General features: G+C 42.9%; 1 protein-coding gene across 3 annotated transcripts; it reads left to right on the top strand.

The window, feature by feature from the left end:
* The first annotated feature begins 9,300 nt into the window (after positions 1-9,300).
* Positions 9,301-14,693, top strand: LOC123431490. Of its 3 annotated transcripts, XM_045115305.1 has the most exons (8): positions 9,301-9,566; positions 9,642-9,777; positions 9,880-9,947; positions 10,435-10,869; positions 11,009-12,070; positions 12,526-12,738; positions 13,601-13,789; positions 14,318-14,693. In XM_045115305.1, exons 2-8 carry the CDS (start codon positions 9,642-9,644, stop codon positions 14,369-14,371), a joined length of 2,157 nt encoding a protein of 718 aa, XP_044971240.1. In that variant the 5' UTR covers positions 9,301-9,566; the 3' UTR covers positions 14,372-14,693. The 3 variants fall into 3 exon arrangements, with proteins under 3 accessions (XP_044971240.1, XP_044971243.1, XP_044971242.1); XM_045115308.1 differs by lacking the exon at positions 14,318-14,693 and adding an exon at positions 13,383-13,477 and having other exon boundaries at positions 9,319-9,777; positions 13,601-13,729; XM_045115307.1 differs by having other exon boundaries at positions 9,322-9,777; positions 10,462-10,869.
* Positions 14,694-15,745: the final 1,052 nt, after the last annotated feature.

Here is a 15,745-nt window from a genome sequence, read left to right as displayed (position 1 = left end):
TTTTGCCATGGTTGCTAATTAGGTGCGTGCATACTATACCGGCTGATATTGTGGTGATCTCTTTGGCCTAGCTGCTGCTGTTTGTATACACAAAAAAGGGATGCAAAAGCTTCAGTTGAAACCACCCCACGGTTTCTTTTATGGAATGATGATACTTGGTACAACTCGATCCCCGTTTGCTCTGATCTGTCCTATTAATACCCAATAATAATAATAATAATAATAATCCCAGGCCATCTTAGAATCAAAAGTCCTAGTTAATTTCTCCAATCAAAGCCATCAGCAAATGAACAAAATACAGAAGAAGAAGAAGATCATTAGAGACGAGCTTAGTTTATGTGTGATGAATGAATCATCTCTCAACAACAACAACAACAACAACAAGAATAAAAATGTGATGGTGATCAGATGAGAGGATAATTAACCAGAGCATAATCATGCGTGAGCTGGGTGTGGGTTGTATCCCAGTCGTCCCAGGTAGATGGATGCGAAGCCCCCACTGAGCACTGAGAAGATGGCAGGGAAAACCAGGAGGAAGATCCCAGGCGGCCCAGCAGCAACAAGAGGAGACCCCAGTGAATCACGGGCCATTTCAGATCTCTCTACATCACCAGCTAGCTATCCATCACTCGCTGCATCGACAGATTTGGTTGCCGCATGGGCATGGCTGGAAAAGTTCAGCCGCTTTGTTTCCCATCAACTTGTCCGAATTCCTTGGGTGGTGCTGCTGGGAAGTTCACATTGTTCCCTTTTTTTTTTCTTCATGCATGCTAGTTGGTGATGTATGGTTTTCGGAACCGGACCGATATATGATCGGGTGGCCAGTTTCAACTCATGTTATTGTGACATCAGTCTCTTGTTGAAAATGTATCTACCCATATCGTATCGTATCGGATCTTGCTCTGTTTTCTACGAAATGAACTGTGTGTAACTAACCTCACTTTTCTTCTCTGACATCTCATCCTTTTGTAAGGCAAACACGTCCAGATTCATAATTCGTGTGGATCCAAACCCTAATTCATCCCATCCCTAGGTTGATTGTTTGTACTGTAATAATAGTAAAAGGTGAAGAAGAGGGGAATCAGGAGATCCACAGGAAAGGGACTTGTCAAGGGTGAAACACGGCCCTACGTACCCTGAAATATTCTGGACAGCACAGGAGCAGGATGAACTTTTGCTCATGTTGCAATGGGGCACTCAACTTCCAGTGATTGCAGCGGCGCACTGGGCACAACAAGGGGGACCTCCAATCTCACACCATGAACAAGAGTCACGGCCTTTTCCCTGTATCTGGATGGGAACCAGCGATATGTACGTACTCAAACCACCTGTTGAGCTTGGCCCACACTCCACACACACTGATCCCTTGCCTTGGTCCACAGTAGTGATGTATAATCCTTTGAGAATCACTCTGGATCGAGTGGCCGGCGTCGATTGCATATATGCACCCAGGAGCTCGAGCCGATGGCGAATGTTGGTGATATGCTCGCATTTCAACACCTCCACTCACGTCTTGTTCCCTCGTGTCCAGGTCGTCCAGGACATCGATCGATCGTCAGAGGTGAGGCTCTTTTAAGAAGTCGATTGTAAGTGGGGTTCGTTCATGTTCAAGATGTCGATAGGATAGGAGGCCGGGGGTGAGCCTCGCCTCCTTCTCGGAAGAGGAAAAACTCCATTCCTCGGGCCCTAATTGTTACCTGCTTGGCTCTAGCATGTAGAAAAATAGAATTGCCATGGATGAAGGTCTTTCATTGCGACTGAGTTCTTCTCATGACCAAGAACGTCATGGTGTAACGCCACTGCTTGCTCCAGTCTCATGCCCAACAATGGCGATCTCTCGAGAAATCTCTCGGAACCACGGCCGCACCTCCGGTATATCTCTTCACCGCATTGCCGCGGGGTAACAACAGAAGATAGTTGTGCATTTCTATGGCCGGAAAATGCAGATCCGTGAGTCCCTTTCGTTATCTGAAAACCTCATATTTTTGTTGGGAGCAGAAAGAGACGGCTGCTGCTGCTGCTGCTGCTGCTGCATGGATCACCATCACGAGTAGTGGCCGATCCACACACATTTCCAATGTTTCATGCTGCACTGCTGCATGATCAGGATGGTTTAGCAGCTTGGCCGCCGTATGCCGGTGTTCCTGCCGGTGCTGGAGTATATCTGGCGAGTCATATCTGAAGTGACATGCATGCAAGAGCGTGCGTGTGTCCGTGCGCTGGGGTGACGTGTCGGCATCATATTGTCCCGCGCCGAAACGTGAAAAGTTCGTATCGGTTCTCGAGATCACATGGTCAATGTGTTTTTCAAAAGTTAGATGATTCCCAGCATGTTGCTGCAAAAACATTACGAGGCATGTAACTACGAAATATTATTGCTGGCATCCTATTTTGTTAGGTTAGCAACTTAACGGTTTGAGGAATTTTCAAAATAAAATAAATTATTTTTCATAATGACTTTCAGAGTGTTTTTGTTATGTTTTGTTGATTTAATGAATTTGTAAAGATTTACATCAAGTAATTCAAATTTAAACTACAAGTGTGCTTTAATTTGATCGTAAAAATCGCAAAAAAAAAATCATTTCATGCTTGCCTATTAGGATTGTAGGCAGTGGCCACAAACGAAGGTGAAATTGCAATATCAAGGTGATAATTGTAACAAGTGGCGGGTAGCAATAGTAACAATAGGTGCAGCAAGGTAGACCAATCCTTTTGTGGCAAAGAACAGGCCAGAACAATTTCTTATAATAGGCAAAGCGTTCTTGAGGGCACACAGGAATTTTATCTAGTCACTTTCGTCATGTTGGGTTAATTCGCGTTCGGTATTTTGATAATTTGATATGTGGGTGGACTGATGTTTGGGTGTTGTTCTTACTTGAACAAACCTTCCACTTATGATTAACGCTCCCGCAAGCATCCGCAACTACGAGAAAAATATTAAGAATAAATTATAACCATAACATTAAACATAGGGATCCAAATCAGCCCCTTACGAAGTAGTGCATAGACTGGGGTTTAAGCTTCTATCATTCTCGCAATCCATCCTCTAATTACTACTCCAAAATCCATCCCTTAGTCCCAAACATGGTGAGTATTATGTAGTCGATGTTCTCATAACACCACTAAGAGAATCACAACATTCATATCATCAAAATATCGAAGGAATATCAACTTCACATGACTATTTGCAACATGATTTCTCCCGTGGCGTCAAGAACAAAAGTAACTACTCAGAAGTGATAAACATGTTCATGATCAGAGGGGTATTAAATAGCATAATGGATCTAAACATATGATCTTTCACCAAATAAACCATAAAGCATCAACTACAAGATGTAACTAACACTACTAGGCACACCCCAGGTACCAATCCGAGGTTCCAGTACAAGATTGAGTACAAGAGATGAACTAGGGTTTTGAGAGGAGATGGTGCTGGTGAAGATGTTGATGAATATTGGCCTCCCCAAGATGAGAGAATGATGATGGCCTCAATTTCCCCCTCCGAGACGGAAGTTCCTTCGGAGGAATCTTTGTGTCGGAGGGAAAAACTGCTCCTGCCTAGGTTCCACCTCAAGACGATGGCGCTTCGTCCTGAAAGTCCTCTCCCTAATTTTTTCAGGGTGAAGGAGAATTTATACCAAAAGATGAGCGCCAGAGGTGGGCCAGGTGGCCCACTAGACATGAGGCCACGCCAGGGGTGCCTGGCGTGCCCTTGTGTCTAGTGACCATCTGGTGCCCCCCCCTCCCGCACTTCTTCGCTCTAGTATTTTTTATCTATTATAAAATAAATCTCCATAAATTTTCAGCTCAATTGGAGATGTGCAGAATTGATATCTCTGATGTAGCTTTTTCAGGTCCAGAATTTCATCTGCCAACATTCTCCCACTTGATGTAAACCTTGCATATTATGTGAGAAAAGACATTAGAATTACTCCACCAAGTGGAAAAATACATCTAAACACTATAAATATCAGTAACAAAAACATGATGCAAAATAGACGTATCAACCGTCAAGGTGACCAGGGAGGAATCACCTTCGATGGTTCACGCTTGAGGGGTTGCATGACAGAGTAGTTAGCGGAAGTGGTGAAGGAGGAGTCACCCTCCATAGTGCACCTCCGGTTAACTACACTACAGAGCTAACATCATGAGTACATAACGACGTGTCACCCTCGATACTCGATAATATCTCTGCAGGGTCGTACAACTGGGGGTGTGAGGTGACGTGACGAGTCATGGCTTGTCGATCAGTTGATTGAGTCTTTGGGTCTCCAGGTCTTCAAGTCTAAGAGTCTTCGATGATGAAGCAGGGGCAACTTGGACTAATTGGGGTCACTCGAGATCACTAATCAACCTATACTAAGCATTTAATATGTAGTAAGGTACAATAGCACTTTATCAAAAACAGGCTATGATTCAGAATAGGAGCTATCTACAACAGTAGCAAAATCTAATGCAAGCATGAGGGAGAAAGAATGGACGATATATGGATGATCAAGGGAGGTTGCTTGCCTTGTTGCTCTGTTGTAAAAGGCCCTACCTGTCATAGATAGTGGGTTAATATAGAGTTAAAATTAATTAATTTAACTAACCTAACTACCAGGCCCCACCTGTCATTGACTATTAGTTTAAATTAATTGTTTTAATTATTCTAGATTAATTAAGGGATAATTAACCCTCAACCCACATGTGAGTGCCCTAGGGGGTGGTGACCCACTCGTCAGCTACTCGGGGCTGCCCAGTCAGCAGTTGACCGGGGTCAACAGTCAACATGGGCCCGAGGGGCCACTCGCAGCGACCCAGGGGGTGGCCCTGGCCGACCAGGTCAACGGCGGCGGCCGGAGCAACGCCGATGACCAAAATCCACGGCGGAGAGCTGATCGAGGCTTGTGACAGAATTTTGCTACGGCGTCCATTTTACGCGCGGCCGGGCGCGTTCGAAAGCCAGGGCACGCCCACATCCATCCCAACCAGTGGGAGGAGCTGGGGTGGCCGGAGCTCGTCGGAATTGAGTTCGCGATGGCGACCGGAGCTCGGGCTCGAGGCAATCGAGCACACGGGCTCGGGGAAGGTTGTGCGTGCATGCGTTCGACCCCCTGCGAGCTCTAGGAGCTCAAGGGGACTTCATTGCGGGTTGCAACCGCTGTGGCGATGGCAGCGAGCTCGCCGGCGGCAGCGCTTTCGGACGACGATGGGGGGAGCTAGCTAGGAGGGCGTGCATGAGCTGAGAGAAGGAGAGGGAGGAGCAGGAGCTCACCGAGCCCTGTAGAGGTGCAAGGTGGGCTCGGGGGAGGCTCGGTGCGGCGAATCGACGCGAGGTACGGTGGCGCCCGAGCTTGAAGACGACGACGGTCCAGTGCTCCAGGGGCTTCGGGCTTGGGGTCGTCGGCGAGGAGGAAGCAACGGAGTTGGGCGGAGCTCGTGGGCACATCGGCGAGGTGCGGGAGGGCCGGTGGCCGCGGCTAAGCAGCAGCCATGGCGACGGTGGTTGCTACGTAGACGAAAACCTTTTGTCGTCTCTTGAGCTTGCGTTGGTTTTTCCTTGAAGAGTAAAGGGTGATGCAGCACAAGAGCAGTAAGTATTTCCCTCAGTTTGAGAACCAAGGTATCAATCCAGTAGGAGAATCTCGTCAAGTCCAGAGTACCTGCACAAACACAAAGAGCTTGCACCCAACGCTATAAAGGGGTTGTCAATCCCTTCAAGATTGATTGCAAAGTGAGATCTGAAGGCGGAAAGTGCAACGAAGAAAAAGAGTAAGGCTGAAAATATGGTGTGGAGTAGACCCCGGGGCCATAGTGTTCACTAGAGGCTTCTCTCAAAATAGCAAATATTACGATAGGTGAACAAATTACCGTCGAACAATTGATAGAACCGCGCAAAATCATGACGATATCTAAGGCAATGATCATACATATAGGCATCACGTCCGAGACAAGTAGACCGATACTTTCTGCATCTACTACTATTACTCCACATATCGACTGCTATCCAGCATGCATCTAGTGTATTGAGTTCATGACGAACAGAGTAACGCCTTAAGCAAGATGACATGATGTAGAGGGATAATCTCAAACCAATGATGAAAACCCCATCTTTTTACCCTTGATGGCAACAACACGATGCGTGCCTCGCTACCCCTTCTGTCACTGGGTGAGGTCACCGCACGGTATGAATCTAAAACCAAGCACTTCTCCCAATGCAAGAATCATAGATCTAGTTGGCCAAACAAAACCCACAACTCGAAGAGAATTACAAGGAGATGAAATCATGCATAAGAGAGATCAGAAGAAACTCAAATTAGATTCATAGATAATCTGATCATAAATCCACAATTCATCGGATCTCAACAAACACACCGCAAAAGAAGATTACATCGGATAGATCTCCATGAAGATCATGGAAAACTTTGTATTGAAGACCCAAGAGAGAGAAGAAGTCATCTAGCTACTAGCTATGGACCCGTAGGTCTATGGTGAACTACTCACGCATCATCGAAGAGGTCATGGTGTTGATGAAGAAGCCCTCCGTATCCGAATCCCCCCTTCGGCAGGGCACCAGAACGTGCCCCAGATAGGATCTTGCGGAGATAGAAGCTTGCGGTGGCGGAAAAGTATTTTCGATGATCTCCTGATTTTTTCTGGGATTTTAGGGAATTTACAGGCGAAAGTCCTAGGGCAGAGGTGGCCCAGGGAGCCCACAAGCCTGGGAGGCGCGGCCCCCCCTTGGCCGCGACTAGGGGGCTTGTGGGGTCCCTGCAGGCCCCCTCCCCTGATTCTCAGGCTTCCCGATCTTTTTCTATTTCGGAAAAAATCTTTTTGGCAGTTCCGTTCCGTTTGAAAGGGGTCAAAAACATGGAAAAAACAGGAACTGACACTTGGCACTGAGTTAATAAATTAGTCCAAAAAAAGATATAAAAGGCATACACAACATCCAATGTTTGACAAGATAATATCATGAAACCATAAAAAATTATAGATACCTTGGAGACGTATCAGCGGTGCTGTCCCGAGCGAGGGAAGGAAGAGGATGAGCGAGGGCAGCGTCGAGGGGGAAATGGGGTGGCTAGGGTTCCAGGGGTGCACAGGACCTTGTAGGGTCGGAGAGGTGCCAGATGTGCGCCACGGCGACGGGGCCGGCCGGTGGCACGCATCCGCGCGGCCGCGTCGCCCCTCGTGAACAGAAGGACGACGACGGGGTTAGGTGGGCTGGGCCGGCAGGCCTAAGTGCACAGTGCACTTATGCCTCTTTTTATTTCTTTCTTTTTTCCTTCTGCTTTTCTTTTTTATTAATTTTCTGTTTTTATTTTTTTATCACAAAATAACTTTTGTTTAATATGGCACCTGGTCCATTAAATACAATGCAATTTATGGCACCGCCACAAAAAGTCTGGGACTTATTTGAATAAGTTTGTAAATTTTTATAATTCAAAGGTATTCAATTTGTTGTTTTGGCCTGTGTTATAGTTATTTTGAGTCACCAAAATACTTGATAAAATGTTGTTTCATATTTCGTAATTACTAGGTGAATATTTGCAAAACAACCATAATTTTAATTTTCATGTTTGGAAAAATATTTAATCCACTTATTATTTAAATGTTAAATTTCAAAAGGGAATTTGAAATGATATATGATTCTAACATTGATCAAGCACTGTTTAGCAAAAACATTAGCTTAATCTTGACCGTCAATGTAGCTTAATTACACTGATCAATGTAGCTTAATCCAAGGGTGTACACACCTATAGGAATAACTCAATAGATTGATCGAAAAGGATAACTTTGAGGTGGTTCACTGCCTACAACAATTTTATCTTATGTTCTGCGCTACTTATGAACTTTGGAGTGATTCTTTGTCACATGTTGAGGGATGATCATATGATTTTGTTATGTTAGCATTGTTGAGAGATTGCACTAGTGAAAGTATGAACCCTATGCCTTATTTTGAAGCATTTGCAATACCGTTTATGCTCACTTTTATTACTTGTTACCTCGCTGTTTTTATTTATTTAGATTATAAAAATATATTGCTACTATCCGTACTACACTTATATCATCATCTCTTCGCCGAACTAGTGCGCATATATAATTTACCATTGTATTTGGTGTGTTAGGGACACAAAACATTTCTTGTATTTGATTGCAGGATTGTTTGAGAGAGATCAAATTCATCCTACACCTCCCACGAATTGATTAACCTTAGGTCATCCACTTGAGAAAAATTTATTGATGTCCTACAATGCTCTGCACTTGAAAGCTCAACAGCGTCCATAAGAATAAAATTGGATAGTAGACATCACAATGTCTTCCCCTTTAGGTATTGAAGATTGTTCTCAAAAGCAATGAGAGACTAATTTGTTTGCTAGTGCATACAGAGAGAAAGAGTCAATGAAGTATTGAGAAGAATGCTACATTCTGACGAGATGTTTGAAGAACCTCATCCAGAATTATATGGGTAGCAGATAAAAAGAGTTATGTTTCAATAAGAAACTACACCGAAAAGATTGTGTGAAGAAGTTGAGCCCTTCAATTATTGTTGATGCAAAAGCAATTTGTGTTTGATGTGTTGGAAGAAGAATGACTGCAGTCGAGAAGGTTGAAGGAAGAAGCGACGACGTAGTATTTATTTCATTGCTTTTCTTTCTTTTATTTGAGTCATAGGACGTGTGTGCTATGTAGACGAAACGCCATCTCCAGATGCCATCGCAAGAGAAACTCATGAACAAATCTCAACGGCGGCGTGAGTTGGCGAGGGGAGAAAATCCTAACATGCAGCACAATGAATGAAGAGTTCTCGCGGCAGAAATCTGGATCATTTCTCAACTTGTTAAATTGGAACGAACCATTTTTAGGGTAAGACTGGATTTTTGTGTTTTTTTGAGAATCAATCAACTGGAATTAGGAGTTCTCGAAGGCTTCCATGGTGGCAAGGGACGCACACGGATGGTGGTTTGGAGTGACCGGAGGAATATGAACGGAGGCGGACCGAAGTGGAAACGGGAACTCCCGCGCGGGAGTGTCCCTCCCGTAAAAAGTCTCTCCGGATAAAGGTCGAGCTCGGATCGATGCGGGGTCTGACCAAAACATTTTTTTTCAACGCGAAATTGTAAAATGACGGTTGTTTTATAGCTTCGAGGATTATACGGGGTGGGTTAGAGCTGGTATTTGAGCACCGAATTTACGTACATGCGAGCTGCTACTCAGGCCGAACAGCAGCAACGCAAGAAGAAGAAAACAGGTTGGGCCAACCCTTTGTTGCTCGTCTCGAGGGCCGGGCCGGGCTGGGCTGGAGCAGCGCAGGAAGGAAGGAAGGAACCGCAGCGAGGGCGAGGGAGGCGCACGCACTCTCCGCTCCCACTCTCCCTTCTTCCTCGCCTCCGTCCGTCTCGCCTCGCCTCGCCTTATCGCCCCCAAAAATCCCTCCTTTCCTCCCCCGACCCCAACAAATCCCATCGCCGCCCGGCCACATCGCCAGCTCCTCATCCCCCTCGGCCGTGGGGACCAGCACGGACTGGGGGATCGATCGATCGCTCGCTCGCCCGCCCGCCGTCCCCTCGCCGGCAGGGCAGGTACGCCAGCCCTAGCCGTGGGGGCTAGCACGGACCGGGGGCTCTTGTGTTCACTTCGTCGCATTCGTTTGGCAGATGAAGGAAGCCTGCGATCCGCCGCCTGCCTCGGACTCAGTGGCGGCAACAGACAACGGTGCCTCCATCTTCACGAAAAAAAACATTTGGAGCGATGCCGCTGCCGAGGGAGACGCCGATTCCCCGCCTTGGCCTTGTATGCATGTCTCCTATATATATATATATATATGCCAATCCGATTAACATCTTTTCGGGTCTTGCTTCTCATCTTGCTGTCGATTTCTTTCTCGTCCTGCAGGGGACAGTGTGAAGACTGAAGAGGATGCCGAGTTTCTTTCTCATGCAAACAGGGCTTTGTCCTTTCTGGTATTGAGTGTATACCCTTTCTTCTTTACTCATACATTCTTACAGCACTGTCTATTTTATAAGAAAAAAAAATGAATCGAACACTGCCTCTCGTATAATTGGGTTATATTTTTCTCAACTAAAAAAGTATTTGCTTCGGTCCAACTGACTAGATAGACATGTCAAATCTTCGATTGTTCGAGCATAACACCTAAGAACATTATATTAATTACCAAGATGATTTGACATTTCAGCTTGTTGTCAGTATGAATAGTTTGATTCAGGAGTGGAATATGCAGTCCCATTCTGATGGGTCTTCTAAGTGTGAAATGTTGCTGCATTTTATGCATGTGCTGAGTTGTGCCATTGTTTAACATGTCACATTTAATATTATAATTATTGTTCACTTGTTTGACAAGTATGTGCAAAGTAAAGTATGTTTTAATGAAGGCATGCAATCTGTGGATAACATGCTCTATATTTTTGACTTAATGATTTTGCTCATCAGGATTCAAACAACTCCCTCCCTTCTCAGGATTATGAAGCAGAGTCTTCGGACTGCAAGTATGCTACTGACATTCGGTCACATGTACATCCCAAGGAAGCAATGTCACCACGAAGTGAATATGATAGGCAGCAGCCTTACCTTCCTTTATCGAGCTGTTCTTGGGATTCTTCTTTATCATTGGAAGCAATGCCAGACAACCCAGATGCATCAGGGCATGTAATGGCAAAAGGTGGAACCAAAAGTGATATCTTTGTGCCAAGGCATGATTATCTTATGTCATGCCCTACTACTGGTCCTCACATGAGAAGATCGTATCCTGAAGCAGCTAAAGTTGATTGTAGCTTCGATTGTCACTCAGAGCATCACTACAAAGGATCGGATCGATTTACTGCTTTCACAAACTGCAATGGTCAATCTATTGAATGCCGCAGTGAGGTATATCTTTGGATCATTAGTTGTACTGGAAAGAAAAGATTACATGTATATATTGTTGTGTATCTGGCATATGTAGTAAACAGTCAAAACCTTTTTATGTATAGATATATCCCTTATTGACAAATTCTTATTTATACAGATAGTTGATATGCCCAGAGGGAGCCGCTGTGTTGATGAGGCTACTTCGTTTCCAAGTCGATGGTGCTTCGAAAATGGGGGCCGGGGCTCTTCACTACCTAGAGGGCTTTCATATGGCGATGAGATCCCTTCTCTGTCTAGTCGGAGGTGTAATGGCAGTGGGGCGCTTTCACGCTCAAGCCAATGGAATTATGGTGCTGAAATTTCCTCGCTCTCAAGTAGACAAGGTTATGGCGATGAAATCCCTTCTCTATCTAATCAGAAGTTTAATGGCATTTCACGCTCAAATCAGTGGAACTACAGTGCTGAAATCGCCTCGCTCTCAAGTAGACGGAGTTATCATGATGAAATCCCTTTTCTGTCTTCTCATAAGTCTAATGGCATTTCATACCCAAGACAATGGCAGCAGTATGGTACTGACATCCCCTCGTTCTCAAGTAGACAAGGTTATGGTGAGCAGGTTCCAACAATGTCTCACCATTGGCGCTACCGAGATAAAATACCTTTGTATTCTGGTCAAAGGTGCCATGATGCCGAGGTACGTCAATTATCAAGCTACCAACAAGGTCCTTTTCGTGGGAACAGGCAGCCAAGAGACAATTTTGCCCATGGTATTGTTAGTAATCAGCAAGTCAAGATGACTGCAACCAGGCATACTGCCACAAGACCACGGGTGTCTAACAGAGTTGTAAACAGCACTACCAACTTCAGAAATAACAGGAGGGATAACCCACCAAGAAATTCTGAGGAGATAAGGGACCAAGTTTGTGGTCCCCGTGCAAGCAAAGTGAATAATACATCAACACCTACTGTGAAGAAAGATATCTTGAGCCCTTTGGTTCGTAGAGACCAATTTAACAAATCGGACTTCTCAATTCAGTATGAGCATGCCAAGTTCTTCATGATAAAGTCATATAGTGAAGATGACATTCATAAAGGTATCAAATACAATGTCTGGGCAAGTACACCGAATGGGAACAGTAAGCTGGATACCGCTTTCCATGATGCCCAGATTTTAATGAAGGAGAAGGGCACAAAATGTCCTGTCTTCCTCTTCTTTTCGGTGAGTAATGTTCAAATGCCATTCTTCTTAGTGTTTATCGTTTTCCAGTTCAGAGCAGCAAAAGCATTTAAGAGCCCTAGTATCTGATAAGTTGTATGTTCAACTGAGATAATCAAGCAATAATATTAGAGAATGATAGCCAAGATTTGGTTTCTACTTACTAGCGTGATGTTTATATGCATTCTACCCTTTGTTTTGTTTGTTCAGTAGGCTTATTATATCAAATATACGCTGTATTTCCTTTTCTTGAAGTCAAATTTCCCTGAAATGCGCCCTCCCCTTGCCATCACATTGAGTGATGATTATATATCTAAAACAGATGCATTTAATTCACTGACGCTCCTCACTAGATTTCAGTGGAATATTGAAGTAAATTGTTCGGCGTAATGCTATTGTATGAACTGGAATTTTTCTGAGACAGGTGTTTCAGCCTTTCATTGTATCCTCTGTTTCAGGTTAATACCAGTGGGCAGTTTGTAGGATTGGCTGAGATGTTAGGTCCTGTTGATTTCAAGAAGACCATGGACTTCTGGCAACAAAATAAATGGAACGGTTTTTTCCCTGTTGTTTGGCACATTGTAAAGGACATTCCGAATAGGCTCTTCAAACATATCACTCTAGAAAATAATGACAACAGACCCGTTACATTCAGCAGGGACACTCAAGAGGTACCATGATTCGCCTCTCTTTATGTAAGAAATTTTCAATCCACAAAAAAGGTGCTACTTTGATTGGTTTCAGAGTAGCAGGTTTATGTAAATTCCTCCTGTGAACAACGGTGCTCCTATGTGAATCAGTATATTACCTGGATTCATCTAGCATGCTACTAGTTGAAAACAACATGAAGGATTTTCGAGTACAGATATAGTAAAATTGCAGAATCCAAGTAGAACTATATGGATCTTTTTCTTTTTCTTTTGCTAGGTTGAAATGTGATCTCCTATGCCCTGCATCCATTTCACATTCTATCTGAACCGCTCAGTTCCAAATGTTAAGCTACTATTGTGTTCAACACGACAAGCATATCAAAATGAGATCAATATTGCATATCTATTGGCCGATTGGCGATAAATGATAATGTTAGTTCTTAACTGGAAAGAATGTGCAGTCAATTAGCAACTAATATTCATATGTGCAGCTGAGTAGCGACTAATATTCAGTTAGGAGATACAACTATGTAGTATGGACAAATATTTTTAGTTCGGCCTCTCACCTACGACCTTTCCAACTTTACAGAGTGTCTGAAAGTTTTAAAAAGGTAAAATATCAAAATCCACTAATAATTCCTGATAACTCATCACTCCATTACCAGAGATGTCTTGGATATCGGTGCGGTGCCTCGGTGGAGCTCAGGGGCAATCTCACACAATTGCACATGGGAACGCGTGCAGTTTACTGCTTTCTTATGTTTGTATTTGTTGATACCTAATATCAAGTTTATTTCTCATCATATGCTTTGTTGCAACTAAACTTTAGCTTCTCATTGTCTATATATTTTTTTCCATCTTATCCTTTATTTCTTCTATGTAGATTGGCCTGCCCCAGGGTTTGGAAGTGTTGAAAATTTTCAAGGCTTATCGCCATGGAACATCAATTCTGGACGACTTTGACTTTTATGAAGAAAAGGAGAACACTCGCTGTGCACGGAAGGGAATAAATGCAGACTCGTTGCATGAAGCCAGACTATCTTACTTTGGAACAGATGACTTGAAATCAATGGTATGCACATCTTTTTTCTTTACAGTGGTGTGGTAAGCTACTAGTCAGTAATACTTGTATGAATGGAGACATTGAAAGAGTATATAATTTGTTGTCCTATTATTTTAAGAGTAGCCATGGGCATTGCGCGAACGTCCTGACTGTAGATGTTCTTCAGATACAGTATGCAGCAACCGGAAAATATCTAAAAAACAATATATAACCCATGAACATGCACATATATTCCCCAAGAGAGGCAGTTGGTATTTATTTTCTGTCTGTCTGCTAAAGGAAAGAAAACCAATATGCAGAAAGGTCAGGCTTATGTTGTTGTCTGCACCATGTCAATCCAATGTGTATTATTGATGATTCATCAATTCTAGTAACATACAAGCTACTCTACATTATAAAAGATGAAATATAATGGCCAGTGATCTTTCCCCCCTGCAAACTATCTAGTTTACACTGTGTCGTTTACAGAAGCTGAACCCTGCAGCTGCCTTGCATTGTCATGCCATATTTTCTGACCATGCCCGTTTCCGCATGCAGGGAGACATCGAGGCGAGCATGGAGAGCCTGAACCTCCACGAGCCTTGGGACTAATCTGGGAGTGGGCGGTTCTTCGCCATGTCACAGTATTTGACGAGCCATTGACGCGGTCGAACGAGAAACGTTTGATCCGGCGAGTGGGCGCTATTACACAAGTTAACCTGAAATATGCTATAGAATGTTTGTACTTTGTATGGACTATATATAGTTTGCCAGTAAACACATACCATATATATCTAGTTTCCATCGTCGGGCTAAGATAGTTTTACAAATTGGTACAACAATCTTATGGTGACTGTCAGGTGTGTCCGTTTGGTTGGTTGTATGTGGCTGATGGAATATTTTGGTTGACAAGAAGGATTGAACCAGCAAATGATATCTAAGGCTGCATGTAGCATGCCTGTTAGGCTTCTCATTTTCTCTGAACTTATTTTCCTTGTGATGTCTTACCAAAGAGAAAATATAGATAGTAACGACAAATTAAATCGACGAAGAATGTGTGAAAATTTGCAAATATATCCAAACATCCTATGATTAAGTCCAGCTAAAGAAGATATTACTAATGTTTCTTTACAAAATAGATATTATTGACTACATTTTAGTATAAAAGAAATGTTCTGCATAAAAGGTACTCCATTTGTAAACAAATATAAGAGTGTTTAGATCACTACTTTAGTGATCTAAACGCTCTTATATTTCTTTACGGAGAGAGTATTATATTATATTATGATGATGATTTGTCTACTACTCCCTCCGTTTCTAAATATAAGTCTTTTTAGAGGTTTCACTAGAGGACTACATACGGATATATATAGACATAGTTTAGAGTGTAGATTCACTCATTTTGCTCCGTATGTAGTCTTCTAGTAAAATTTCTAAAAGGACTTATATTTAGGAACGGAGGAAGTATATTATAGGAGTATTATATTATATTGTGTAAAAGGTATATAATTGAACCTGTATTTTTTTGTGAGCTTATTTTCCTTGTGATGTCTTACCAAGAGAAAATATAGATAATACGCAAATTGAATCGACAAAGAATGTGCAAAATTTTACAAAATAACCAAATGTCCTATGATTAAATCAAGCTAAAAAAATCAAAGATGTTACTCACTTTCTTTACAAAATACTCCCTTCTTCTCAAAAATTTTGTCTTAAATTTACCAAAGTATGGATGTACCTAGTCACGTTTTAGTATTAGATACATTTGTATCTTAACAAATCTAACATAAGAATTTTGGGATGGAGGTAGTAGAAGATATCATTGACTACATTTTGGTACTTCCTCCGTTTCTTTTTAGTCTGCATATAAGGTTTGGTCAAAGTCAAGCTTTGTAAAGTTTAACTAACTTTATATTAAAAAATATCAACATTCATAACATGAAATCAGTATTATCAGATATACCGCAAGATGTATTTTCATATTAT

The sequence above is a fragment of the Hordeum vulgare genome, chromosome 2H (assembly GCF_904849725.1).
Source record: "Hordeum vulgare subsp. vulgare chromosome 2H, MorexV3_pseudomolecules_assembly, whole genome shotgun sequence".
Classification (NCBI taxonomy): domain Eukaryota; kingdom Viridiplantae; phylum Streptophyta; class Magnoliopsida; order Poales; family Poaceae; genus Hordeum; species Hordeum vulgare.
This window is presented reverse-complemented; position numbering and strand designations above follow the sequence as displayed.

Bases quoted from the DNA above. Each gene is read 5' to 3' on its own strand.
- LOC123431490 (XM_045115305.1), top strand. From the start codon at position 9,642: ATGAAGGAAGCCTGCGATCCGCCGCCTGCCTCGGACTCAGTGGCGGCA. The intron at 9,778-9,879 runs GTATGCATGTCT...CTCGTCCTGCAG, and splicing joins CGATTCCCCGCCTTGGCCTT to GGGACAGTGTGAAGACTGAA. The intron at 10,870-11,008 runs GTATATCTTTGG...TTATTTATACAG, and splicing joins CTATTGAATGCCGCAGTGAG to ATAGTTGATATGCCCAGAGG.